At 46.3% G+C, this 26,272-nt stretch overlaps 1 protein-coding gene across 1 annotated transcript in view; it reads left to right on the forward strand.

Moving 5' to 3' along the window:
- LOC119436396 (uncharacterized) overlaps positions 1 to 26,272 on the forward strand; it is a 321,501-nt gene that overhangs the window by 257,783 nt on the left and 37,446 nt on the right. Inside the window, exon 4 of the mRNA XM_037703235.2 lies at positions 14,634 to 14,916. Within this exon, the coding sequence (XP_037559163.1) occupies positions 14,634 to 14,916 (283 nt within the window). The remainder of the gene's footprint in view (positions 1 to 14,633; positions 14,917 to 26,272) is intronic.

Raw genomic sequence — 26,272 nt, forward strand, 5'->3', positions numbered from 1 at the left:
AGCCGTTTCTGGTCGCGATGATGCCGCCGCCTCCGTCCTGTAGCCGCTATCGCGGGAAATGCGAAAAAAAAAGTACCCGCTCTCCGCCGGGATCGAACCCAGGCCCTTTGCGTGGGAATCGGATACTGTACCATTGAGCCAGGTAAGCGCTTTCTTACCTTCCCTTCATACGTGCCCAGACGACCCTTTATTCCCTTTATACGTGCCCAGACGACCCGAACCTCCGCCAGTATGGTGACGCCATCTAGTTAACGTGCCTGCAACCGCCGCGTGCGACGAGATGCGATTCAGACGCGATACGATTCAGATGAGGCGCGCAATCAACGCTATCCCGATGTTAGATGTGTGCCACGTATTCTGGGTACCTCTTCGGTACACGTTACGGCGTCTCCTCGCAAGGTACGAACCGCTGCTGAAGAAGCGAATCGTAGAGCTACGTGCGCGGCTACAACCAGGCATCATTGGGCTTAGAAGACTCCTGTGCAGAGAGCATTACAACCGCAGCTCGCCGTCGCCGGGCTGACAGTTCAGATTGTTCTCGTCAAAATCGAGGCGAAGGCACTTTGCCGCGAACACCTTGTTGTGCGTGGTGCCGAAATTGGAGCTACTCTTGCGCCGCTCAACCAGCTTACGCTGTGACAGTGCTGCGTGTGCCGCGCAGGCCTGCGACTTTTTTTTTTCAAAGATTGCTATTCAGCGTGATATTGTTGTAGGTAGAGCGTAACGTTGGGTGGAGCAGCACTCATTTCCAGTTGCGCTATGATCCCCATGTTGCTCATTAAGAAATAGCTAAATGAAATGTTAAATGATGGTGAGTTGGTATAAAGAATTACATAGTAAGAACGCACTCAAGCTCTTTTTGACTGCTTGCATGAAATGGCCAGAGCTGATGCTCTCACTCACAGTCGCATTCTCTATCAGCTGCCGCTGATATTACCATCATGGAGTGAATTCGAGCGATTGGAGGCAATGCAGAGAAAGGGACTTCGCTTGGCGATGGGAGCTCCGCAGGCGGCTTCAAACAAGAAAATTACTAGTGAAGCAGAGTCTCTTCCACTCCGCCTCTTGGCATCTCAGGCGTTGCTGACGCAGCTATTAAGGCTTGGCGAGTCCTGGTCAGGCAAGACTATTCTCCGGCGGCTAAGAGCGAGAACTCGCTCCCATTTTCATGCGGCGCTGAACACCTTCCGATTTTTAGGATTGGAATGGCCCAAACGGAGTCGCCTTGACCCGCCGTGATCTTTTTCGGACGTTACCTGCAGCCTTAGTGTACCCCACCTGCCGGCGAAACACAACATTTCAACTGCCGAAGCAAAGTTTCTTGTGTTGGACCACTTTAGCAGAGCGTTTCAAAGCCGCCTACAAGTTTACACAGACGGGTCGGTGTGCGCACAAACTGTGCGCACACAGCTGTGCGGTGGCATTCTGCATACCCTCTTGGAGAATGCCAGCAAACTTGGAAGTAGAAAAAATCGAGAAGAAGACATAGAACAAAGTGACAGGAAGGTGGCTGGACTAACAACTGAACTTCATACATGAAAACGACGTCCCCCAAGTCCGCACTGAACATGCGCAATGCACAATATAACATAAATACGGTCATCATCTTATCTATACACGTCTACACTGATCAAGAAATAAAAACTCTTTCTTGGTAAGGAACACAGATGGCGCGCTTACACACTTCTCGGGCCCTAGTTTATAGATTTGATAGGCTTCAATCAGCTCTCTTTCCTGTTGAGTCTTAGCCTTCCCCAAGATTGAAACTTCACTGAAGATGGGATTACAACCGCACTCCTTACAATGTAGCGGAAGGTTACCTCCTGTGCCTGTAGGTACCAGATTCGCATGCTCACGCATCCGATCATTCACACAGCGACCGGTTTGTCCTATGTAATCTCTACCACATTTCAAGGGAATACTGTACACTACACATGTGTCGCACGTGCGGTGCTTCGCGACATGCTTGGTATTGCACGTACTCTTTCGCGAACTGTGCTGCGAGACCTTCATGCACAGTTTTGAAAGCTTACAAGGCGTGGAACAAACCAATCTGACGTCGTTTCTTGCCGCAACCTTTTTCAATCTGTGTGAAATGCCATGTATATACGGCATAACCACCAAGTTCTTTTTTAATTTGTCTCGTACTTCGCGATCCCCTCTGTTTTTCATTTTCAAACGCTTTAAGTGTGTAAGCGCGCCATCTGTGTTCCTTACCAAGAAAGAGTTTTTCTTTCTTGATCAGTGTAGACGTGTATAGATAAGATGATGACCGTATTTATGTTATATTGTGCATTGCGCATGTTCAGTGCGGACTTGGGGGACGTCGTTTTCATGTATGAAGTTCAGTTGTCAGTCCAGCCACCTTCCTGTCACTTTGTTCTATGTCTTCTTCTCGATTTTTTCTACTTCCAAGTTTGCTGGCATTCTCCAAGTATAACCATGTACCAACTAGCCCAACAAGCCACTCTCATGAATGCATACCCTCCTTTGATGTGTCATGGTCTGGCCGCCTGGATCGCGTAGTTTGCTCTACAGCAGTATAAAGCCCCGCAATTACCGCGGCTTTGCGGAAACTACGGGCCATTTCTGCACGAGATGTCGTGGTGCTGACGGGCTCCAAGTCAGCGTTACAGAAATTACATCATGGCCTACCCAGAGAGAAATTTACAAGGCAATCTGTGGCACTGATTAACGACCTAACGAGCAAAGGATTTAACGTAAGGTTTCAATGGATACCACCCCACTTAGGAATTGATGGAAACGAGAAAGCTACCGCCCTTGCACGCCTAGCGCTGGCATGTGTCCCAAAAGTGAAAGCTCCAAAAACTTTTCACAACCCTAAGGATGTAATCCGCTTTCACTTTAGAGTGATCTACAAGACTCCACATGAAGCCTGTGTGACTCATGGAATTACTCGCGAAGAAGCAGCGCTGTTGTACCGCGTCAGAACTCAGAACCGACTCTGCGTACACCCCAGCTTGGTTATTAAAGACTGGGCGTTGCGTTTCCGCGCTCTGTGATTTCTGTGGTGACATTGGCGACATCGAAGATTTCATTTGGCTATGCCCGCAATTTCACACAGAAAGAAAAGCGATGGTGGACAGCATGCAAAAGAGGGGTCTTACGCACAGGACCTTTGAAGACGTCGTTTTCCTCGGAGGGCCCGCGGCAATTAGGAAGAGAGCGCAACGACTGCTGATAGCCTTCCTGCGAGACTCGGAGCTCATCGATACCTGGTGACACACCGCTGATATCAACTCAAAGTAGGATCAGGCGGAACAATTGCCGGCTATGTATGCCAGGCTAACCCCGCCTGCTTCAACATCACCACCACCATGCACCACAGTGAACGTTACTATCGCGAACCACGAGATACGTGAACCACACGCCGCATTACTTAAACGTGAGCGTCGTCTTGCCTTCACTGTGCACAATTATCATTGCTACTCTTCATTATTGCATGTGGAGTGCAGTTGTCAGACGTTAGCTGTCGTTGTCTCTTGAAATGACGTACAGAATTTCTGGTTAATCTCTTCTCATGCTTCGGTAGAACGTAATAGCTTTCAGGCCTACTGCATGGCACCTGCCTATACAAGTGCCGCGCAAATTATCATCTGTATGTCTCACAGTTTCTTCCTCTCCGAGCTGCCTATAATTAAATGTCGATGTCAATTATCGTGTTTGCTTTCTCTCAGAGCCATTCCTTTTGTGCTGTCGTGCGTACTAATGCATTTGCGATGCAGTCAAGTGCGAAGTTGAGCTACGCTTAAAACCTAATCTACTGTAGAGAGCCTTAAAGAAAATAATGGCAGCGAAGATAGCGCAGGTAGACTTTCGTAGAAAAAAAAATTTCGGGAGCGTCGCAGGATTCTTTCGTAGAGGCATTTCGTACAAAGAGAAAAATTTACAGGAGGCCGTTTAAGTTTACAGGCCATTTATATTTGCTTTTTTTTAACTGCAAGAACAATTTGTGTCTCGATCTGTTGTGTCAATACTGTGCTATCCTTCCATTTATTGGCACTACTTCCATCGCTAATTCCGACGCTATGAGAAAGAAAAACGAAAAAAAAATGGCAACAAAAGAAAAAAGTAAGAAGAACATACATTTACTAGCAAGAATTTAAAACAACTTTTAAAATGTCTAACTCTACTTACGTCTTTTCTTATTTTCTTTTTCGTTCGATTTCATCCCTACAGAGCTAGGAAGTTATTTACAGCGTGCTATTTGTTTTCTATTCTTCACTCTTCGTCACCCAGAAGGACAACATCGAGCTACACAGATGAGCGCACCGGGCCAGACAACGAGGCTCGAGGGGAGATTTAAACCCCTTAAATGATGAACGTGTTTTTCGACTTCGCTAAGCACGGTGACACTGTGTCTTAGCAAGGAAGAACACAAATGCCTCGCGTCGCAGCAAGCAACACGTCAGCAGAGTTCAGGACGAAGATTTATTGTTCCTCGAAAAGTATAGCATAGTGTAGGAGCGCCGAACTCTGGGAGACAGCGTAGGCGGCAAAATAAGAACAGCCTGTTGCAACAGTGCAGCTCGCAGCTCACGTGGTCTACGGTATATTTAAGCAAAAGCTGTTTTCTGTAAGCAGCTCCCAGCTCACGTGGTCTACGCTATATTTAAGCAAAAACTGTTTTATGTAAGGAAAACTAATGACTCAATGCAAGAAGGACGCTAAAAATATGCACATTTCCCTTTTCCCAAAGACTGAGCTAAACGGCGAAGTATACTCTGGAGCTAGAAGCCTTTACCAGACGCATGGGTATATAGTTGTTGCTACATGCAAAATCGATGTGCCAAACACCAGTATGAGCACGTGCATATTAAAGTGTACCCGTGCGCTACTTTTGTAGTATCGCATGTGTGTGAGTGCTGGTGTGCGACATCGCCTTTTTTCCCCTCACTTAAATGTAAAACGGATTGGCCTGAAGCGCGTGGTTTCCCATAGCTCCACCATGGTACCCCCACGTAAGTATAACCTTGCGACTGAGTTTATGGCGTTTTCAGGTCGTGGACAAGATCGAGAAGCGGAAGCGTGTACTTTTCAATTTGGACTTTTCAAAGACAAGCACGTTTCAATTGTGTTCTGTAGCAACATCGATCGTTCCACTTGCGGCAGTTGTTTTAGCAACTTTTCACCGCCTGAAAGCCGGAAGTGGCGTGCTCACACAAAGGTGGTCCGCTTCTTCGCTTGGCAAATAATCATTTGTTTCCGTCCGCAATCTGAAACAAAACAATAAGAGATAGAACTAGTTTAGAATGGCCGAAAGTTCAGTGAGTGGGTAAGGATTGATGATATGAAAATACAGGCGTAAGGTTATACAGAGTCAGGAGGAGGAGTTAGGAGAAGTAGTAGTAGTAGTAGTGGTAGTAGTAGTAGTAGTGGTAGTAGTAGTAGTAGTAGTAGTAGTAGTAGTAGTAGCAGTAGTAGTAGTAGTAGTAGTAGTAGTAGTAGTAGTAGTAGTAGTAGTAGGTGGTGGTTGCTTATTAAACCAAATGTAAGGCATTGGAAGGCATAAAATTGCTGCTTGCCGCAGTGTAACTGTCTAGCTCGAGTGGCTGACACCCGAACGGAGGCCAGCAAAGGGCGAAGGGTTATGGGAGCAGGGTGGCCACGATGCACCCATCCCCATCAGCGAAATCTACGAGACGCATTGTGCACGTACTGAAGAGGAATAAAGGACAACACAAACGCGGACTGTCAACTGAAATGTCGCACTATGGCGGAAAAAGGAGAAAAAAAAAAGGGGGGGGGGGTTGCACGCTTGCTTTGGCGCAGGCAGCGCCAGAGCAAGAGCCAGAGCATCGTTCCTTACAACCAAGGCATCATTCCGTAGGCCAAACGAGACGCGTCCGCATTGCAATAACAGTATGGTTTGTCTTGACTAACTAATAGATTGTCTTGACTTGAATATGTTTGGAACGGTCGGCGCCCTGTCTGCTAAAATATTCCTTATGTTTGCGTTCCAGTACGTTAAACTAAAACTCTTCAAGAGACGAGCACCATCACCCTCCGCAAAGGCGCTTGCATATAAAGTACGTAAGGCGACAAACGCTATTCTAAAACTGTATATAATTTATGCAGTAACCGGTGGAGTGTATGACTACTGTGCCGAGGCCCGCCTGCTCCTGCTTTCCCGTAGGACGACAGATGCCACTAATACAAAATTCTGTAAAGGCGTCAATTTTGGCAGTCGACAGTTTTGTTAAGTTACAAATACCATAACCGAGCGTGTTACGGGCCTGAATGAAGACCGAGCCCGACTCGAGCGCGACCCGAGCCCGACCCGAGCCCGACCCGAGCTTGACCGGAACCCGACCGGAGCCCGACCCTAGGAACGAGCCCTGCTTGAGACCGCATCAAAACTTGTTTACATGACCCTAGCCCGGCCCACGGGCCGGGCTTTCGGTTAAGCCATAGCCCATGAAGTGCTCTACTGAGCGTACAGCCGATGAAGAGTGAACAAAGCATCCGCTTGAACTGTCAGAAAACGTCCGGAAGATGGTGCCAGAGGAACCAAGTTTCTCCTTCAAAACTGTGTACTTGCGGCGGTGACAGGATTGCAGGAGCTTTGCACAGGGTTGGATGCGTTTGAGGGGAGTGGGGGGAACGCTGTCGTAATAAATGAATTCGGAGCTGGAGGAATCGTTCAAGTATTCTTCTGTTCTTTTTTAAAGGGGGAAGTCTTTAGCCTCGAGGGGACAAAACGAACCAGGCTCTATACATCACCTTAAACCGCTGGTGTCTCGAATGCTGCACCAATGACTCATTAAAGGTGGCGTCAAGTCAACGTCGAAGTCAAATAGCCAGAAACAGCACTTAAACCGCAGCTGCAACAAACTTGAAAATTAATCGCATGCTCCATTTTATTTGCGGGATGTTACAGCCGCATGGTTGTGTCATGCGACTCATATATCTTGAGGTAGCAGTGCCGTGTTTTCTCACTTAACCACCGCGCGTAAGCAAATACAAGAGAAGTGAAATAATTACAAAAAAATCAGAACCATTCCACTCTGTGAAGGTGGATGACCAGCGGAGCTGTATGTGAGGTCTATGCATGACCGATGACGCGTCGTGGGCACACTGATGTTTGTGTAACATTGAATGCCGAACCTTTCCAAGAGAAACGCCACGAACAACTTTCCGTCAGGCCGAGACACGTCTATGTAGAAATCACCCACAGTTACGATAGGAGTGAGTCGGTAGGGGTGATACAACCAAAGGTACTATCGGCCAAAAAAGTTTACGGACCAAAGGATCTGACACAAAGCTGAATATCTCCGCAGCCTCAAAACGCAGCCTGGTATTCCCATTTCCAGTCTCTACTGGTATATGCGAACAACATTGTGATGTACAGTTTTACTGGCTACTTTTAAAGGCTGCTCGGATATTTAGCGTTTTCTGAGATCCCGTGGTCCGTAAAATTTTTTGGCCGACAGTACATACGCTTGGCGTTTGCGGCACGATCTTCGTCCGTATATTACGTACTGCTCACCGTCGCCGCGCACATTCCCGCTTCTCTTCATGACGGTGTTTTTCGTTGACGCGCTGTTCTCCCGCAGTCCTCGCCGAACACGGTCTACCCATTACACGGGTGGAAGGGAACTGAGATAAGGTTGCGTGGTTTGCTTATAGAGCCCGTGACGTCAAAACCGCAGTCCATGCTAAACGGTGTCTATTCCGGTTTTACTTTTTTTATTACGATATTTTGCATCGCAATACGTTTTGATTTGCGATTAAACGCAGTTGGGGCATAACCGGCGATACGCTTTTATCACCGTTTTTGTCACCGGGATCAGCCGGTCGTGAGCTCTTGGGTGGCAGCCATCTTTTTTTGCCTACGCATGCAAACCGCCAGAACCTAGCGTTTAACAGCTCCGCTGTAAAAAATTCAGCGCAATAGCGTTTGGATATCTGCCAAACTCCATCCTGAGTCATTGCTATCATAATTACAGAATCAGCAAGTGCTTCATCCGGCATTACAAGAAAGGAATTACGAAGTTTGTTTGTGGGATGAAAGAAATTAATACTTTACAGCTTGCCGCCCGCTTCACCATCCTTTTGCATAGTGGAGCTTAGTATAGCCACAATTAGTTATTTTGAAAAACAGGTAAAAAACGCATTTTTATACAACAACTAAGGTCAAGTGTGAATCATTCTATCATAAGCTATCTGTTGCCTGCTTCGGCTCCTTGCAATGCTGCATTGCTTCAGAAGTTAACTGGTACGTGGGGAACCGGTTAATCTTGGTTGGCACGTAATAAAAACGGCTGCGAGCGGTTCTAGCCCTTCGCTCCATTCTATAGTTCAAAGGACAAAGGGCCTTGAATGTGAAAAAATAAAATAAAATAAAACATCCAGTGTACTACAAAAACCCACGTTGGCGTCTTCACGGCACCGATATGCAGTCTAGTTGTTCTTAACCAAGTAATTTCTCTAGTATAAATCGCGTTCAGGAGCAACTGAAATAATACTTGCAAGTTAAAGCACCCCTTTTTACGCAAAAAACAAAGAAATACACCTTTATGAACTCAACGAGTTTTTAAAGATACATATCCCAGTCTTTATTAAGCACTTTGGTTATGTCGAAATCCCGAACACTACGTACTGCAAGCAATTCTCCTCCAATATATCGGCGGGCAACTAAGCGAGCGGTGTAACTGGCAAATGCAGCGATTTGGTCTAATGCTCTTATAAATTTGCCTCCTTATCGTAGTATACGTGTAGGCTTAGTACGACATTCGTTTATCTTCCTTACTTTCATTATTTGTTCAGTCGGCCTTATAATGACGGTTTTCACTAGTACGCAGGGCTAAGTGTGAGTCAAGCTTCATCGCCGTCATCTTGATGCGAAGGCGACAACGCTGCCCTTTTATGACGGCCCGATGTTCGTGCAACCCAACGCGGACACTCCATCGCAAAGCTTGCTCGAAGAGCAAAAAAGATGGGACGTTAACAGCTCGACACGACAACTTAAGTACCGCTCCTAAAATGGCGGGTAAAATGCGACGAGCGGGCAGAAGCAGCAAATTCGATTTGCCCTTAGCGGGGCTCACGAGCTTTCGGACACACACGAGGACGTCCCGTAAGTGGCGATCCTCGGAAGCCAGGGCCCCTTCTCGGCCGTCCTCGAACAAGCTTCTGCTCTCGCTGACTTCTGCTCCGCTTCGCTTCATGTCGCCGCGGTGCGAAAGGAGACCTTTTTACACACGGGACTATTTCATTATAGAGACGCCATTGCCGACACCCGATAGGCCACATTGCAGAGCACCGGGCCTCTCTCTCTCTGTGCGATATATATCAGATCAAGCTGACAGATGATGAAGCCACCAAGGAAAGCAAAGGCGAAGTTATCTGTAGTTGTAATTTAAGTCTAGAAACGATAAATTAAAGTGAAATGAAAGTGGACGAAACAACAACTTCCTACCGGCGGGAGCCGAACCCGCAAGATTTGCATTACGCGTGCGACGCACTATACCAATTGCGCTACGGCGGCGGCTGTTCGAAATTACACATTCTTGAGTAGTTATGTGTGTGTATTCCTGGGAGTGTTAGGCCAGGGGAAGGAAACTCCCTATACCTCCCATGGGACGCTCGGTCCCATGCCGATACGCGGTGGCAGCGCCGCTTCCACCGCTGGCGGCTGCCGGATATCCTACTGCAAATAATTCACAAACAAAACAATGCCTCCATGACGTCATTGATGCGGTCAGAAGGTAGAGGGAGAGGGCGCTCAGCCAGGAGCAGGAGTGTTGCCGCTGAAGCCCTCTTTTCCCACTTCGCATGCAAGCGGACTGTGTTCGTGCTCTCTTGCAGGTCCGCTAGCCGTGCGGCGACATTGGCCAAATCACGGAGCAGAACCCGCTGAACTGTGTCGTGTACTAAAAAGCGCTTTCTTCCTACGAGGTTTACCTTGCAAGCTGCTATTAATTTTCTAAACCACTGGAACATCTTCGTACGCACCAGTGACAAGCAATTATAATGAAAAATATTTATATAGCGAACCGTTGTTAATTACCAATATCGTGGTTAATATATTACATTTCGTCATTTCGTGAAAGTAGTCGCTCTGAAAATCCTAACTTGCGGTTACATTTAGGGCTACACTTCAACTAGTCTACAGATATAGTGGTGGGTAGCATAAAGAAAGAAACTTCCTGGCACAATCAATCGTTAATTTTGTTCGTGTGTTGTGAAGTGGATCAACTAAAACTAGCCGATTTCTCGGCCAGCCAAAACTCAACGCAAGTAAAAGTTGAACGCCGTTTTTTATTCACACATTCGGTACTGGAAAAAAACTGACCTCCACGCAGTGCGAAAGTGACAATCTACAGAAGCAATTTTCATTCACAACGGAAATTTGTACATAATGAGGGAAAATAGATTCCAGAAGCTCCAAACCAATGCGAAAATTATTGACCACCATCACTGCGTCTTTCTTTCTTTTCTTTTTTTTTTTTTTACCTTGGCTGTTCATGTAGAAAAAGAGTGAACAAAATGTATAGCCCAAAAACACGCACTCAAGCCCTTCATTACAAGTATTTCACCGGCAGGAGATGGGCTGCCGTCATGACGAATGAGTCGAGTGACGCTGCTGTTATGTCAGTCCACTCAGGCTTGCACAGAACTGGTTTACTCATGTAAAATAAATACCTGCTCGGAAAATAGAGTAAATACTTCTGCTTACCCGTAGTCATTAGGAAACCTGAAAACCTTCGCAGAAATGGAATTCCCGGTGTTCGAACACCATACAGCCGCACAATGCATGTGATGCCCCCGTTTAGCCATCTTCGTCTAATGTTTGGTCGACCTGGTTTCCTGCGTCGTCCGTTCGCTGCACGCCTGGTCAAGCTTATCTGTCTTATCTTTCCTATCTTCCCACTTGGGACGACAACCGAATCAGACGACAAAGCGCGATCTGGCTTGTATCTGGCTCAGCGAGTGGCAAGTGTGAGCGGAGGCAAGCTCAACGGACGCACGAAGCCGACCACTTCCCGCGCTTCGTCCGATTTAAAATTCACAAAAAGAGGAATAAGAAAAATAACTTAGGATGTCCGGCTACCGCTAGGAGCGCGCATGTTCCTTGAAACCGAAACTAGCTTTACTTTCCGGTGATGATGATGATGATGATTTATTGGCATCCCCTTTGAAACGGGGCGGCGACAAATAGTCACCTAGCCTGCTTGATTTAATCAGGTGTACTATACATGTTCTTTATCTAGCATTCTTGTATACCTCTCATTTTTATTTTTATTTTTCAAAAATTTACCTTGTGCCGCTGCCTATTATTTTAAGAGATCAGGTCGTATCCATCTGTTCCCTGCTTTTTTTCCACCAGTACTCCAATCATCTCTTGCTGATCCCTACGGCTGATCTGTTTATGTTTCCTTCCACTTTGAAACCAAGCGCTTCTGGGAGTTGCACGTTACCTACGGTTCTCGCTGGGTGGATCCCGTCGCATTCCATCAGGATGTGCTGAGTGGTTTCTGGATGTGCTGAGTGGTTCGGAGCGGGGCCTGGTTAGGCAGCGCCACTCAGGCTACCGCGGTGGATGTGCAACATTCTTTGGACCGATGGCGGCACGTTACTACGTGGCGCCATCGAAGTCCAGCGCATCTCATTGCACACCGCACTAAGCCGGCTACGCCCTAGTATAACCTTTTCTGAAACGAAAATTCTTGGGCCCTGGCCACATCCGTCGCTGGCACAAAGAGAGATTCCTGCACTAGTGCAGTACTTGAAGTGCGCCGGCCTGAGGGACCGCTTATAGTGCTTCTGTGTATCCTCCCACTTGCACTCAGTGCTCGCTCTCTCCCTCTTTTCCTCTGAATTCCCCCCCCCCCTTTTCTTACCCCCAATGCAGGGTAGCAAACAGGTCGCTCGTCTACTTGACCTTCTTGCCTTTCCTCTCCTTGCTTTTACGCGAACTTGTAAGGTGCAGCCTTGTATGTACTTTTTCAGCCCATGTTTTCTAAACAACAAAATTTTGTTTAATGTTCACCTTATTTTGAGTATTCTTCAAAATTTACGCTGTCTATACAAAAACCTTGAGATTCCGCACACACGTTCCGTCTGCGTAGTATAACCGAGAGAAAATTCCGGCTCACGTTAAGTGCAAACTTTGTTTACCTCTAAAGCACATTATTCAACACAACTAAAGATACCATATAGGAGACCTGTCTTGTGCTTTGAGCTCTATCATATAGAGAGAGAGAAAAAAGAAGAGAACATTAGACAGGAAACTGCGTTGCAAAAGGCAGGACATGGAGAAGACTCCCTCTTGTTGGAAGTTATCGAGCGTGATATCGATCAACTACACCTTTGTGATTTTTTTTTTACTTGGCGTTTGCGCCGAACTCCCGAGCCAAGTTTTCAGTTCTCAGATGCTCTTGCTTGGTTGGTGTAATGTCACATTTGGAATTTCTTTCTCTTTGTTTTTAAACTTTCCATTAGGCGTTCCATTCTTCAACGCCGCTGGTTTTCCCGAACGGAGTCTGTTCAAGTCACTTTCGTATGCGTGAAAACAGAGCCATGTTTAAAGCCCTGAACAATCACTGGGACGACATCTCCTTACATTATTCATTTAACTTAAACGTTCTCGCATAAAGTTTAATGTTTTACTTCGCGCCTAATTCATATTTGTCAGCGTTCTCCCTTTTTACTCACAAAAAGCAGTCTACCTTCCTCTGTTTTATAAAAGTCCAAGCATGTTCTTACTGCACTTTGGCCAGCCTGCGTTCTTTCATTTACTGGGTTTTGTTTTCTGTTTTCCACCCAGCGACTCTTCATTCTCACGGGCTCTGTTCATATCTGTTATCTTGGCGGAGTCACAAGAGGCTTATAGCAGCAACCGAGCATCACAATGCCTTCCTCGGTTCTCCTGAAAATGATGCAGCTCTTGGTGTTTCGCGATCTGCTGGTTTGGTAATCGAGTTGCATACATAGAGCGCATACAATGCAGTGTTTCAATGAGCTTGCTTACGTCACTTATTCTTAGGCACCAAATATCTAGCGCATGAAGTTTACTTTTTTCTACACGCTCGCGACTCTTGTAGCGGGTCGTTGCTGTAGTGTGCTTTGTGTCATGATATTCACTGCTGAAAAATGAAATAAAATGCTGATGGCCAACAAGAAAAAAAAAACATTCTGCTGTGCTTTGGATTGCTAATATCGGGTTCATTTGTGATAAATTTTTGTTACGTGTTTCTTATTGCGTTCTAATTTATTGCAGTCAATAACGTAGCTGCAGTGTATGTCTTATAGGCCGTAATAAGACAATTGTGGAACACAGCAGGAAAACGATTTGGAAAGTTGGTAGCAGCAAAAAAAAAAAAAAAAAAACATGCTGGTCGTGGCTATTAAAATAAACGGAACCGTGCTAGTAGCCTGTACAGCCGGCCTCCGACTTGACTCCGCATATACCAGAAGCAACAATGGGGACGAATTACAAAAATGATTGAGGACCTTAACCGAGAAGGTGTAAGAGTGTTGTTGAAAATTAATATGCAGAAGACAAAGATAATATTCAATAGCCTGGCAAGGGAACAAGAATTCAGGATTGCCAGTCAGCCTCTAGAGTCTGTAAAGGAGTACGTTTATCTAGGTGAATTACTCAAAGGGGACCCTGATCATGAGAAGGAAAATTACAGCAGAATAAAATCGGTTTGGAGTGCATACGGCAGGCATTGCCAAATCCTAACTGGGAGCTTACCACTGTCATTGAAAATAAAAGTGTACAATCATTGCATTCTACCGGTGCTAACATAAGGGGCAGAAACTTGGAGGTTAACAAAGAAGCTCGAGAACAAGTTAAGGACCGCACAAAGAGCGATGTAACGAAAAATGTTAGGCATAACGTTAAGAGACAGGAAGAGAGTGGTGTGTTAGAGAGCAAACGGGGATAGCCGATATTCTAGTTGACATTAAGAAACAGAAATGGAGCTGGGCAGGCCATGTATTGCGTAGAATGAATAATTGGTGGACAATTAGACTTACAGAATGTATACCAAGAAAATGGAAGCGCAGTCGAGGATGGCAGAAAACTAGGTGGGGTGCAGTGGACATAAATATGGACTGATGATGATGACGATGATGATACCAGAAGCAAAATTAAAACTTACGACGCAAAGTTCCCACTTCTTTACCTCAGTTCGCCTTTGTCATACCATGCGCGGTTATTGCACAGATGAGTGTGAACGCTCAACAGTTAGCAGAAGTCTTGTGTCATGATGTCGCCGGGCTTTGAAGATATCGTGGCACCACTGGGGCACAGTTTTGGTCTCCCATGAGACCTCTAAGGCTGGTTCGTTCTTTTCTTCTTTTTACTTTTTAGCACAGTTAGATGAATTGCAACGCAGGAACCTACTTCATTGCATCAGTTTGCAGGCAGATCTCGGGAGAACTTGCTCTGTGTATCCAAAGTGAAGATGTGAGCCGACAGATGGAAGCAAACTGTGGGACAAAAGTTAGGTGAACATAGGTAAGGTGTTACAGACAGACACCTTACCTGTTTCGTGATGCAGGCACATTTGACCCGAAAGCGATTGTTCGCCATGTAGCAGTCGGCTGCCCTTCAATAATGCCAAGCGCGTCTGGTGACGACTTGCGCGTGCCTGCAGTGCTCTTTTCGAGGGAGCGGTTTCCGGTGACGGTGCAGCCGAGCGAGGCCTCTGAGCGATTAGGGCTGCGCGGCGACTACCAGCTGGTGATCCTGGGCCACAGCGTCGGGTTGCTGCGGCCGGGCGCTCCAGAGCCCTTCCTGGTGTGGCCCGTCACCTGCATACGCCAGTACAGGCACGAGCTGTTGCTCCAGCCAGGACAGGGACCGCAGCACGCTGCGTCATGCGCCAAAGCCGCCGCTGCCCGAGGGGCCACCACCTTGGTCACCATCGAAGTCGGCCGGTGAGTACGTCTCCTTTTTACCACACGATAGAGCTGCTCAAAAGGGGCATGCTTAACCATTGCCTTCTGCTGCCACTCGCCAACCTGCTGGTTTTCTGTAGTGCGGAAGAGCCACTGAAAATCAGATACTGCACACCTCCGGCTGCAGACACCGTAACCATCTCGCATCAGGGTGAACGCCTCACCTTAGCATAATTTTAGTATTGTAAAACATGTTCACTAAGCTAACTTGACATATATAGAAGGCAGTATTTGATTTCAATCAGCCCAGAGAACAGGCTAGCTCTGGAAATGAATATTGAACAATGGATCTAATTCATGTTATCAGACAGATAACTGAAACCTCCACGAAATATGACCGATCATTCCACACGTATGGCTGACTTTCATGGATTACGAAAAAGCCGTCGCATTTCAGTTAAATATAGTCAATGACTAAATGAAACGTACGTGAGTATATTAGAATTTATCTGCGGAGATTCAACAGCTACGATATTCTTCTCTAGAGCAGAAAAGAAGTAGCCGGACGCCGCTCACTTTTTTGAACACTTTAGACCAATTATGGCGAACATCACTTATGAGCCCGCGATCCATGGATAGGTTTAGAGAATGTGATGTAATCTTTAGAAGAACCCACCGCGGCTCTTGAACAATGTTCAGAGAACTCCAATGCCACTGAAAGAGCTCTTGTAAACTCCAGAACAGCTGTAACAGGCTCCACCGCAATCACAAGAAGCATGCAGCCTACAAACAGCAGCAGCTGACGTACACTTTCCCCAGCGCCGTGCATTGGCAAGGAGGATGTGTAGGCGTGATCGGGCTAGCGATCCTCCGCAAGATGACCTCTATTAGGCTCGCCTTTGCACCTGGCACCATTATCTCTCTCTCCCCTCCCCTATTGTTTCTCCTTTTTTAAAAATTGTTTTTGGTTTTCACATTCGCTTCACGAGCATGGAAACATCGCAGAAAGCACGTAAATCGCGATGCAAGCTCCTGTGGAAGGAAAGACGAGCGCATTTCCGTGCATGAGCGCCGACGCTGTGGGTTATGTACTGGTTCCTGATCAACGCTGCGAAGTGGTGAGCCCGACGGAAAACCGTCGGCGTCGTGTCAGTGCCCAATGCTGCAAGTATATTACCAGTTGACTTGCGCAGAATGGTCGTGGCATGCATTGAAACAATCGGACACGTGTTTATCAATTGCTGGGACGTGGTATTCTACTTGGATTTGTGCAACGCACCCTCAAGAAGTATCTTCTAGCTAACTCCGCACGGAATTTCTTTTTTACCGGTAGAAAACCCTGGTGGTATATGATACGACGTGATAATAGTCGTCCCGAGTCTCATAGCATTTGGAAAACCAGAACGTCTCTTAGTCACGCCGGTAGCAGTGCTTGGCCAGTCAGGGAAAAGTTTATGAAATATATATTTTTAAAGCGATAGCTTTAAGGGCCTCGTCGCGCAGAAAATCCGGTGTCGTTGGCGTTATTCGTGAGTTGACCGTGAGCGAAAGTTTTCTACCAATCATAGCGTGGCGCGCCGCGTTTCTACCAGTCACAGAGCGCTGGGTTCCATGCAGCACCACCAGATGGCGCTCGCCTCCACGCATCCGCGTGAGCAGCGGCACCGGCCATGCGGGGGTACGAAAACAAAGAGAGTCTGAAAGCTCGCCTTCGTGCAAGCTCGCCTTCGTTCGCCGCAAGCGTTTCCCGGTAAAGATTACGGTTGCCTAAGATTCAGTTGCAGGGAAGCGTTGTAATCTTAAATTCTATCCCGTTGTACTCTTAAAGGCGAAGCTTAAGTGTCTCAGAAGTTTTTATCTGCACCAAGTGCGTAGCACACTACTATTACAACTCCCTGAGTGGATCAAGATGTTGGATGAACAGATTGACTTGAAAAAGTTGTCATTGTCCATATATATTGGCCTTATTAAGGCTGCTGTGACTTTTCTCATTGTATATGCAATAATGTAATGGTTCAAACAGGCCATAAAAAGCGAGCCAATGGCTATGGGGTAGCGATTAGAGTTCTTTGCTTGAGAACTGATGATCGTTTATTAGATTCCAGGATGGATGTTTTTTTTTTGTTTGTTTTTCCGAGGGACACTAAAGGGAAATATTAGATCAAGCTAAAGTGATAGAATAATGCTCGACATCGAGAAATTGAGGTAAATGCAAGACATAATTCGAGACTCCCCCGGGACATTCAAGTACTAGCTCGATGACGAAGGCACTCCTTATTATAATTCTGTCACTAGTACTCAACCAATCCTAGTTGAAAATGTCATTGCATTGCATTATAAAACGAAAAGAAAATGCGACTTTTTCCGTTCTACTCGATTTCTTCAAAAAAAGATATATTGACGTTACCATTAACAACGACGCGGGTGGTCGAAAGGTTTCGTTCTCACTCGACTCGGCGCTGCCCACGCTTTCTTGTTTCAGTAGTTTCGTTATCACGTAGTGCTGATGTGGTTTTGCTGGCTCGCGAAACCCACACAAACTGCAAATAGCAGAGAATATGGTCCATGTGATGTCGCGGCATGGCCGAACGGTCCACGCTTGACCAAGAGCAGCTGCAGCGGCGAATCCAACGCTCTGCCTTGGCTCAGTTTCTCCGTGGCCGCGTGTTAGCATTTTCCGCAAGAAACCGTAGCGCTGTCCGTTGGGCGCCGTTTTACTTACCGATGGCAGTAAATGGCGGTGATGGCGCACGTAACGTCACCACTCCCCCGCTCAGGGGCGGGTGATTTGAAGGACGCTAAAGATATACGGACCCTTCAAACGTATTTTTTTTTGTTAAACTAAGTCTTGTCTTAGCACGAAACAAACTGCTGTGAAGTTTCTGAAATAGTATTTTACCAGTTCACGTCGACTTAACTGTTTGCCTTTAGTGTCCCTTTAATGCGTAAGCATTCTTTGGCGCGTATCCCAGCAAAATCCGCCTGTCACGCGAAAAGTGTAATGCCTTGTATCTGCAGAAAAATGCGTAATTTGCGAAGTTAAGATATTTAATCGTTATAATAGTGTAAATGTAGACGATTGGTAGCCTTACAAACGATAAGGAACAATTAAAACTAAAAAGAAAAGAAAATTTGAATAGAGAGAGAACCGTTCTGGGCTAGGCGGCCTTAAAAGCTTACTTTCCCGCATTATGCGTGTATGTGCAGAGAAGCCTGTTGTGCGGCTGCTGACTATAAAAATAATAATTGACTGGTACATGCGATAATAGTATAATAACAATTACAAATGATTCGTGATATTAAAAAAAGAACTGGTAAGGCCGCTGTCACCACGTCACGGTCGTAATAAAATAGGAAAAAGAGAAAAGAAAAGAAAAAAGAAAAAGAAAACAGCTGTGTTGTTACCGGTTGTTACGGCGTTCCGGCTCCCTAGCGGAATAGGTACACCCCGCTACCGTTCAGGACAGAGAAGCGCTCGTCTACGGCTTAAATTGCGTGTAATCCGCCAGATGGCAGCATTTACTCGATGATTTAGTTTTGTTCTGCGGTAGGAGCGCGGTTTTTGTATGAAAAGATGGCGTACGCGGTGGCGGCGACCTATGCATAGCTGGTCCGTCAACGCGAAAAAGAAGCTTTTCATTTTTGTCATCTTCTTCGAGTAATGATGATTCGGATACAGATGTTTATCTTGTGTCCGGAAGTGATGACAGCGATGACGGTGAATTGAGCAGCTCCTCCGGTGATGATGAAGACAGCTCGGAAGCGAACATCGCGAGTGCTCGCCAGTGGATCCTGCTTGATGTGGACAATCCTCCTGTGAAGCCTCCTCGCTTTCTCTTCTTGGCCATCCCAGGCAAGACTTTCAACTTGTCATCGTCAGATGACCTTATGGAATATATTCAGCAGTTTCTACCGCCTCGCCCTAATTGAGGCGATCCTGACTAGGTACCTTGATCCTTCAAAAAAGACAAAGCGCGGCCGACCGTCTGATGTGCTTGACGCTGTGCGTCTCAAGGAACGGCACTTTGCTTCTTACATCCCGCCAAGCGAAACCAAAGCAGCGCCAACAAGAAAATGCTTCATTTGCTGTCGGAAGCGAGGAGAAAACGGGAAAAAGTTGAGAAAAGAAACTCGCTTTTGGTGCAGGAGCTGCAACAAGCCGCTTTGCGTTATTCCATGTTTCGAAATTTTTCACACAGTCCCGACGCTTCCCGAGTGAAATAGCCCAAGGGTACTTAGCCTACACAAGGGAACAAAGATGTGTCGTCTGCAACTGTTTTTTATAAGGTTTTTATTTATATTAGCAGCAGGTAGCTGGTCTCCTATGTATTGTTCCGAAATAAACTTTATTGTGTTGATTTGACTAAGTATGTGGTGCAAATATTTTTTCAACATCGTCTAGCTGCTTTTTAGTACAATCAGATTCGAAATCAGCAATAAAAAAAATAGGCAGAGGCCTATGCATCTTCCTGGTAACATGTCCAAACCCATCTGTACACGGATGTCATTTCTTTGGCACCGGAAAGGCGATGGGTAGACATGCATAAACTAGGAAAAGCAAGTAAACAACAACGAAGTGATAGCCGAGCCAACGAATGCTTACGCATTAGTAGACAATTCTCATAATTTCTGAGCGACTTTTTACATCACCCGGTGCTTGTCCCTGCCCTTAATCGGGACGAACGAACACACGAACCAGTTCGCCCCGTTTCGAAACTCGTGACTGCTGTTCATAGTAAAATACCCGTTAAGAAGAAGTCAGGCAAGAAATGTCCTCCGTAATCTATAACGTTCTTCCCCTCGACACTTCATTTCGAGCCAAGAAAGCGCTTGGCAAGAGTAACACTCGTCTGAAGTGGTCACTGCGCTAACTCCACTGTGATTCCTAATCGAAAATGCTTTAACCATGCACTCTGAGCGTCTGCTCGAAAGCGCTAAGAGGAAGGCATATTTCTCAAGTAACACGTCGGGGTAGGAATTACTGAGAAGCGGTATTGAAGCTGTTCAAATGTGTTCTTTAGTGAAGGCGTCGGCAATGTTCCCTCTTCGCGAAGACAAGGAAGTGCTCGGAGTCAAGGAGTATTCGTGAAAACAGGGAACGATCTCCCAAATATTTTTAATGCATACTTGCAAGAAGTATTCAACATGCTAGAGTGGGGAAATCTAATGGTAAGCATCAATGACTAATAGCTCAGCAATACGTGATTAGCTGATCATACTGTCCTGTTCAGCAACGTTGGAGATCGCATACAATAAATGATTAAGGTTTGAACCGGCAAAGTCCAGGGTGGCTTTGAGAAATAATATGCGAAAGACTAAGGTACATTTCAATAACCTGGTAATGGAACAAGAGTTTTTTACTGTGGCCAGCCTCTTGAGTCGGTTCAGGGGTGCATGGGTGCCTAGGCCAAGTGCTCACATCACTTCCAAGTTATGGACGACAACTTGTCGATATTCTTCAAAATAAAAGCATGTAATCACTGCATTTTACCAGTAACCTGTGGGGCTGAAACAAGGATAATAAAAAACAAAGAGACTCGAGTAGAAGTTAAGAACAGTGCAATCAGCAAACGAAAGTTTTCACAATGCATCTTAGCATCACGCACCAACTAGCCCAGTTCTCCATGTTAAATTGGAGTGGAAAATAATAGGTGTAACATTAAGAGACAGGTAGACAGTAGTACGGATAAGGTCGCAAACTAGGTGGATTTGATGTTCCAGTTGAAATTCAGAGGAATAAGTGGAGCCGGGCTGGCCATGTAATGCACCGTGTAGATAACCGGTGTTCTATCGCAACAACATAATGGATGCCGGGGGAACGGACACGCAGTCGTCGTGGGCAGAGGACTAGGTGGCGGGATGAGAGCAAGACATTCTTAGGCATAGCCCGGAGTCCACTGAGACAATACAGGGCCGGGTAATTGGAGATCGCTGTCAGTGGCTTTCGTCTTGAAGAAGAAGAAGAGCATGCTATATCAACTACAGCCACACGCTTATTCGGCTTCCCTCCTGGCCGTGCAAGTACCCTACGTCACCAACAAACCGCGTCTAAGGCGGGCAGTGCCTCGCCAGCAGGGAAGCACAAAAGGTGGCATCGCACTTCTGTGCTTCTTTTTTCTTTTACTTACACCCTTTCCCTTTTCTTTTAGCTTGTTTGTTTTGGATATGTTTCACCGGGCCGCTCATGCAGATGTACTGCCTGCTTTTCTTTTCTTCCTTTTAGAGGTCTTAAAATTCAAGACTGAAAGTGCATTTAATTTAAATGAGAAAGTACACATCTATTACTGGCTTATCGTTTTGCCCCTACACGCACTTCATGGACTACATAATGTGTTCAGGTAGCCCGTCCTCACTGTTATCCTTTCACGCATTAAGTTAGAATGCATGAACGCTTTATTCGCCCTTCTCGCTTCCTCTTTATGTCTGGACAAAGGAGCAACGCTGAGGTATGTGTATTTCTAGCGCTTTCACAAGCAGGCCGCAGCAGACAACGCTTTCGCTTTAACTGACCTTGTCGTTTCGTTTTATTTCCTCTCTTCTATTCCCCGAGCTCTATGTCGGTCTTTAAAGAAAATATCGACGAGAGGCACGCGGTGGACAGAGGTGGCTGCAAACACCCGCATAAATTAATTTTCACCTGCATGAGCGGTGCGTGTTTTCTCTTTACTAGGCACTGCCATGTAAACAAAGGGGGCCAGATGGGAATAAATGGGAAAAAAGGAGTGCCGACTAGCGGATCCGCTAGAAAAAACAAACTTCTTTGAGCGAAGCATACACGGTGCCTCCACATCCCCCACTCCGCGGCTCAGATTTCTCACTTCCGGTACCCGCATGTTTGTTTGTGCACAGCTATACGCTCACACGCACACAGACCGTCCGGGCGATCACGTCAGAGCCGGCACTCGCAGCCTTTTCGCGAGCGCGCGCGTGCGTGCGCGGGAACTACAGATACGCGGTGGCTGGCATTGGGAGAGAGAGAGGGGCTGGCCGTCTTCAGGGGATAAGGAGGCCGCCCACTCTCGGGAAGCCACCGTGACGGCGCGCGCGTCAAGGATTCCCGGATCGGTGCGCGCGACCCCCGCCGCGCGCTTCATTATCAACGTGAGCGGCGCGTCGGACCGTGAGATGGCGAGCGGAGGAGACGGGAAAGAAAGAAGCGCAAAAAAATGAGAGAGAGAAATAAAGAAAACGTAGTAAGTAGTAAACGTCACCCGGCTGCCCCCGAAGAGATCCAACAGCGTGTTCCCGAGGTACCCTCGCGATGCCCCGGATTGCGGAGCGGACGCTGTTTTTCATGGGGAAGATAGGTTTAAAGGTTAGGCCCAACGAAAGAGACTGCAAAGCCTCCTCTGACATATGGTGGCCACTTTCACCGACAGCTTCAATTATAACAACAACCGCAGCAGTATAATAATAATAATAATAATAATAATAATAATAATAATAATAATAATAATAATAATAATAATAATAATAATAATAATAATAATAATAATAATAATCAATAAATCAATCATTTATTTTTCGTGCGCAGGAAGAAACATGAGGTCGAGTGCTGGCACACGCATACATTGAAAAAAAAAAACAGCAGGGGAATATAAGTGAAAAATACAATGAATAAAAAGAACAAACTTGAAAAGAAGAGTACATACAGCAAGGCGCAAGCTGAATACACAAGAAAAAGCAGCAGAAGGGCAGTTGAACAATATGTGAAACTATCACACAACAGCGTGAAGCTCGGAAAAGAACAATGACAGCGAGTTGTGAAAAATATCAAGATCGTGAAAATAAGCGTTATAAAGAATATGTATTCTGTGGACAGTCGAGTGTTGGTGATCAAAGGTAGGAACCTGGAAGGTCTATGTTCTCTGCTGAGGTTACCGTTTGAAAAGAAACAGAAGGTCGGCGCGATTACGTCGGCAACGGAGTAAGGGCAAAGACAATAATCCAACAGTGCTATGGCAAGTTCCAGCGTCCGTGTGAGCGAAGAGGTGATGATATATGCTTAGAAACTTTTCCTGGACCGGATCTATAATTTTACTGTTGGATCTAGAAATGCCGTTGCAGACGACCGACGCGTATGAGTTCAGGAAGACAGGTTGTTGTGTACAACTTGCGGAACGGTCTAGGAGAATTGAATTCTCTCGATAGTCTGCAAACAGAGCCAAGAGTGCGCATGCCCCGCATTGCAACGCGTTTAGTGTGAGCTGAAAAGTGTAAGGTTGTATCAAAAAGTACACCGAGCTCATTGACCTCACGGACCTTACACAATGGTACCGAATCTACAGAATAAGAAAAATAAATGCTTGTTGTTTTGGGGGTGAAAGTCATGACTGCTCAGCATTCAAAGTGAGTTTATTATCTGTGCACCGTTTAGAAAAAGAAAATAGCTAGGTCAGAATGCAGGATGCGACAGTCATCAACAGTATGAACTGCCTTAAAAATCTTGATGCCATTGGCACATAGAAGGAATGACGAATTGCGAATGGTGGAAAGAACGTCTTTAACAAAAACTTTAAAAGGAGTGGTCCTAATACTGATCCTTGAGGGACGCCGCTAGTTGCCATGTAAGAAGAAGACGTTTGGCCATAGACGTTAACATGACAAGATCTGTCAATAAGATAACTCCGCAAGAGATTTACGATTAACGAGTTAACACGAAAGTGCGTAAGCTTGATCAGAAGCAGCGAGTTGCTGACTACAACAAAAGCTTTGCTGAGGTCACAGTAAATGTTGTCAACTTGGCCCTTTTGAAGTGCCGGTGCTGATATGTGTGTCATGAAACTGGCGAGATTTGTGATCGTGGAGCGGCCGGTGAGAAATTCATGCTGACTCGGAATCAATGCGTTCTTCAAAGTAAAAGACAATATGCTATCAAGAGCAAGTTCAAACATCTTAGACGTGGCACAGAGAAGAGAAATCGGGTGATATGAGACATAGGTTTTAGTCAGTCTTAAGTATAGGAAGAACACGAGCAGTTTTTACATGTGACGGAAAGTGAAAGTATTGAAAGAGTCATTAAATATAGATGTCTATACTGGGGCAAATATACTGCCGTAAGTTTTTGTAATTACGGAGGGGATGACAGCAGGGCCGCCGGATAGGGAAGGCTTCAAGCGCTTAAGGCATTATCTGATGAGCTTTTCATGAAACAACACAGCACTAGATGTAGGAACCGTGATGTGCTGCTGACTGACACCAGTGTCGAAACCTGAAATTTGATGTAAAGATGAGAAATGGGCAGCAAAACAATCCGCGACTGCGTGGACTTCTACTCCTCTAAAGTCGAGCAGGCGAAAACATCCTCATGTTTACTTGAACGCTTGCAGATATACTTCCCAAAATTCCACCGGCTGGTCGGAGGCACTCTTCTCCAAAAATGCAATATATGAGTCATGATCCCGCTTATAGAGGCGTTTGCAGAGAGCCAGAAAAAGCGGAGTTCCTCTTTCCACTTATTAAGCACAGGACTTTTGGATTTACGGTGCGCGCGATCTTTATACTTTAGGGCAGTGATAAGTTCAGATGAGAACCAGTGGGGATATTTAGAGTGTTAGGACTATACTGAGGAATGTATTTGCGCATAGTCAAAACAAGCTTCACAAATTGATCTACTTGGTTATGAACATTGGTTTTGTCTGTAACCAGTGGCCAATCGGTGGTGGGCAAGAAATCATATAAACCAACATAATCACCACGCTTGAAAGCAAAGCGAAAGGATTCATTTATGCCACTGGAGGAGCTCTGCGTCAGGGCTGACATAGCGGTAGTTATGTTTAGTGTCGGGTGAAACTTATCGGGACGCTCAAGGGACATGTCCGAACGAGATACATCTATAACTTGAGCGTTCGAGAGGCAAAGGTCTAAGACGTTGCCACATGAATTGGCGATGAAGTTCTGCTGCGGAAGGGAACAGAAGGACACAAAGTTCAACACCATTTGTTCTCTATGTAATGATTGTACTGTGAATATCTGAGCGTGTTCCAATCAATTCCAGGTATATTAAGATCACCAAGAAGGATTACTCTGTGCTTTCTATGGGAAGGTATTACTTTCAATAAAAGAGATGACCTCATCAAATAAGACAGGGAAATATTAGGCTGTACATAGAAAGGTCGATTTACGAATTTTTACAGCAAAGCTGTTTACCTCTAGCCCACGTATGCATCCCCGCAGGCGTTTCCAAAGGAGAGGGGGGGGGGGGGGGTACACTGGGTGGCTTACGTCCCTATGGGCGTCTTGCGCTGGAGTTTGAGGTATAGTAGCGGCGCCTGGTGGCGGCGAAAAACGTCATCTGGGTAGTACCAGCTTGGATAGTATTGAGCCCTGGCTGTGGCGAAGCACGTTTCTAGCCCGCGTTTTGCGTCGATTCGCACTTTTTTCTGCCCTGTTTCGACTGCGAAAAGGCTCGTCACTTCTCACAGACCATGGCAACCAGGCTGCGAGCTGGCCGCAGCCTATATAGTTATACGAAAACGGACTCTCCGTGTGCCGTGGGACATAATGCTAGAAGCAAAAGAGATCGGCGACGCCGATCGGGAGAGACCGAGCTTAGCCTCGAAAAAGCGTCACGGTGGTTAGTTCTGCGTCGTGGGCTGCCATGAACAAGAAGGCCTGAATCCCAACATGAGATTCTACCGTTTTCCTTCAAGGCCTCACGAAGTGGAGCGTCGGGCGCGCTGGATAACTGCAGTTCGTCGCGCTGGGTAAGCGAAATGGAAGACCGACATAGCAGCAGGCATGGCTGGTGATTCACGATTCGAGACCCGGCCACAGCGACAATTAACAATTCGACCGGTGCGAAGTGGTGAAGTGACCAGGTGTGTGCAAATGACCACAAAGGGTCGGGCTTCGGTGACAATTCACTACCCCACTACGAGCAGCACAGGTTAGAGAGTTGAATGTGCTCATCCTTGACCTCAAGCCAGCACGTTGAGGCAGCACAGCAAGGTAGTATTGATTACAGCACATCGATATTCGAGCACTGTCATTAAAAGCTACATCAAGCGAGCAGCGCACGAGCTCGCGCTGCAGCGTGATTCGCACGTACGTACGTTACTGCGAGCTTATATGCATTGCATCAGTTGTTGTTGTTGTAGCCTATCACGCCTGTGGCTCCTACCCATTGTTATTCAATTGCTAAAGGAACAGATGGCCGCTACTACAGCGCAGGCATAATTACTTGTCTAGCGGCATACAGTCAACAAAGATTGCAGTAGACCCGCCGTTTCGCGGCATGTCGAAAGAGCGCTGCCGTTGCGACGCGTACGATCGTGCGCTCGAGCAGTTCGTACACCGCGGCATGCTGAAAGACCGCTACCGTCGCGGCGCGTACCGTCGTGCGCTCGAGCATTTCCGTACACATGTCTGCTTATCGCTGCTGTGAATTCATTTA

The sequence above is a fragment of the Dermacentor silvarum genome, chromosome 1, assembly GCF_013339745.2.
Source record: "Dermacentor silvarum isolate Dsil-2018 chromosome 1, BIME_Dsil_1.4, whole genome shotgun sequence".
Classification (NCBI taxonomy): domain Eukaryota; kingdom Metazoa; phylum Arthropoda; class Arachnida; order Ixodida; family Ixodidae; genus Dermacentor; species Dermacentor silvarum.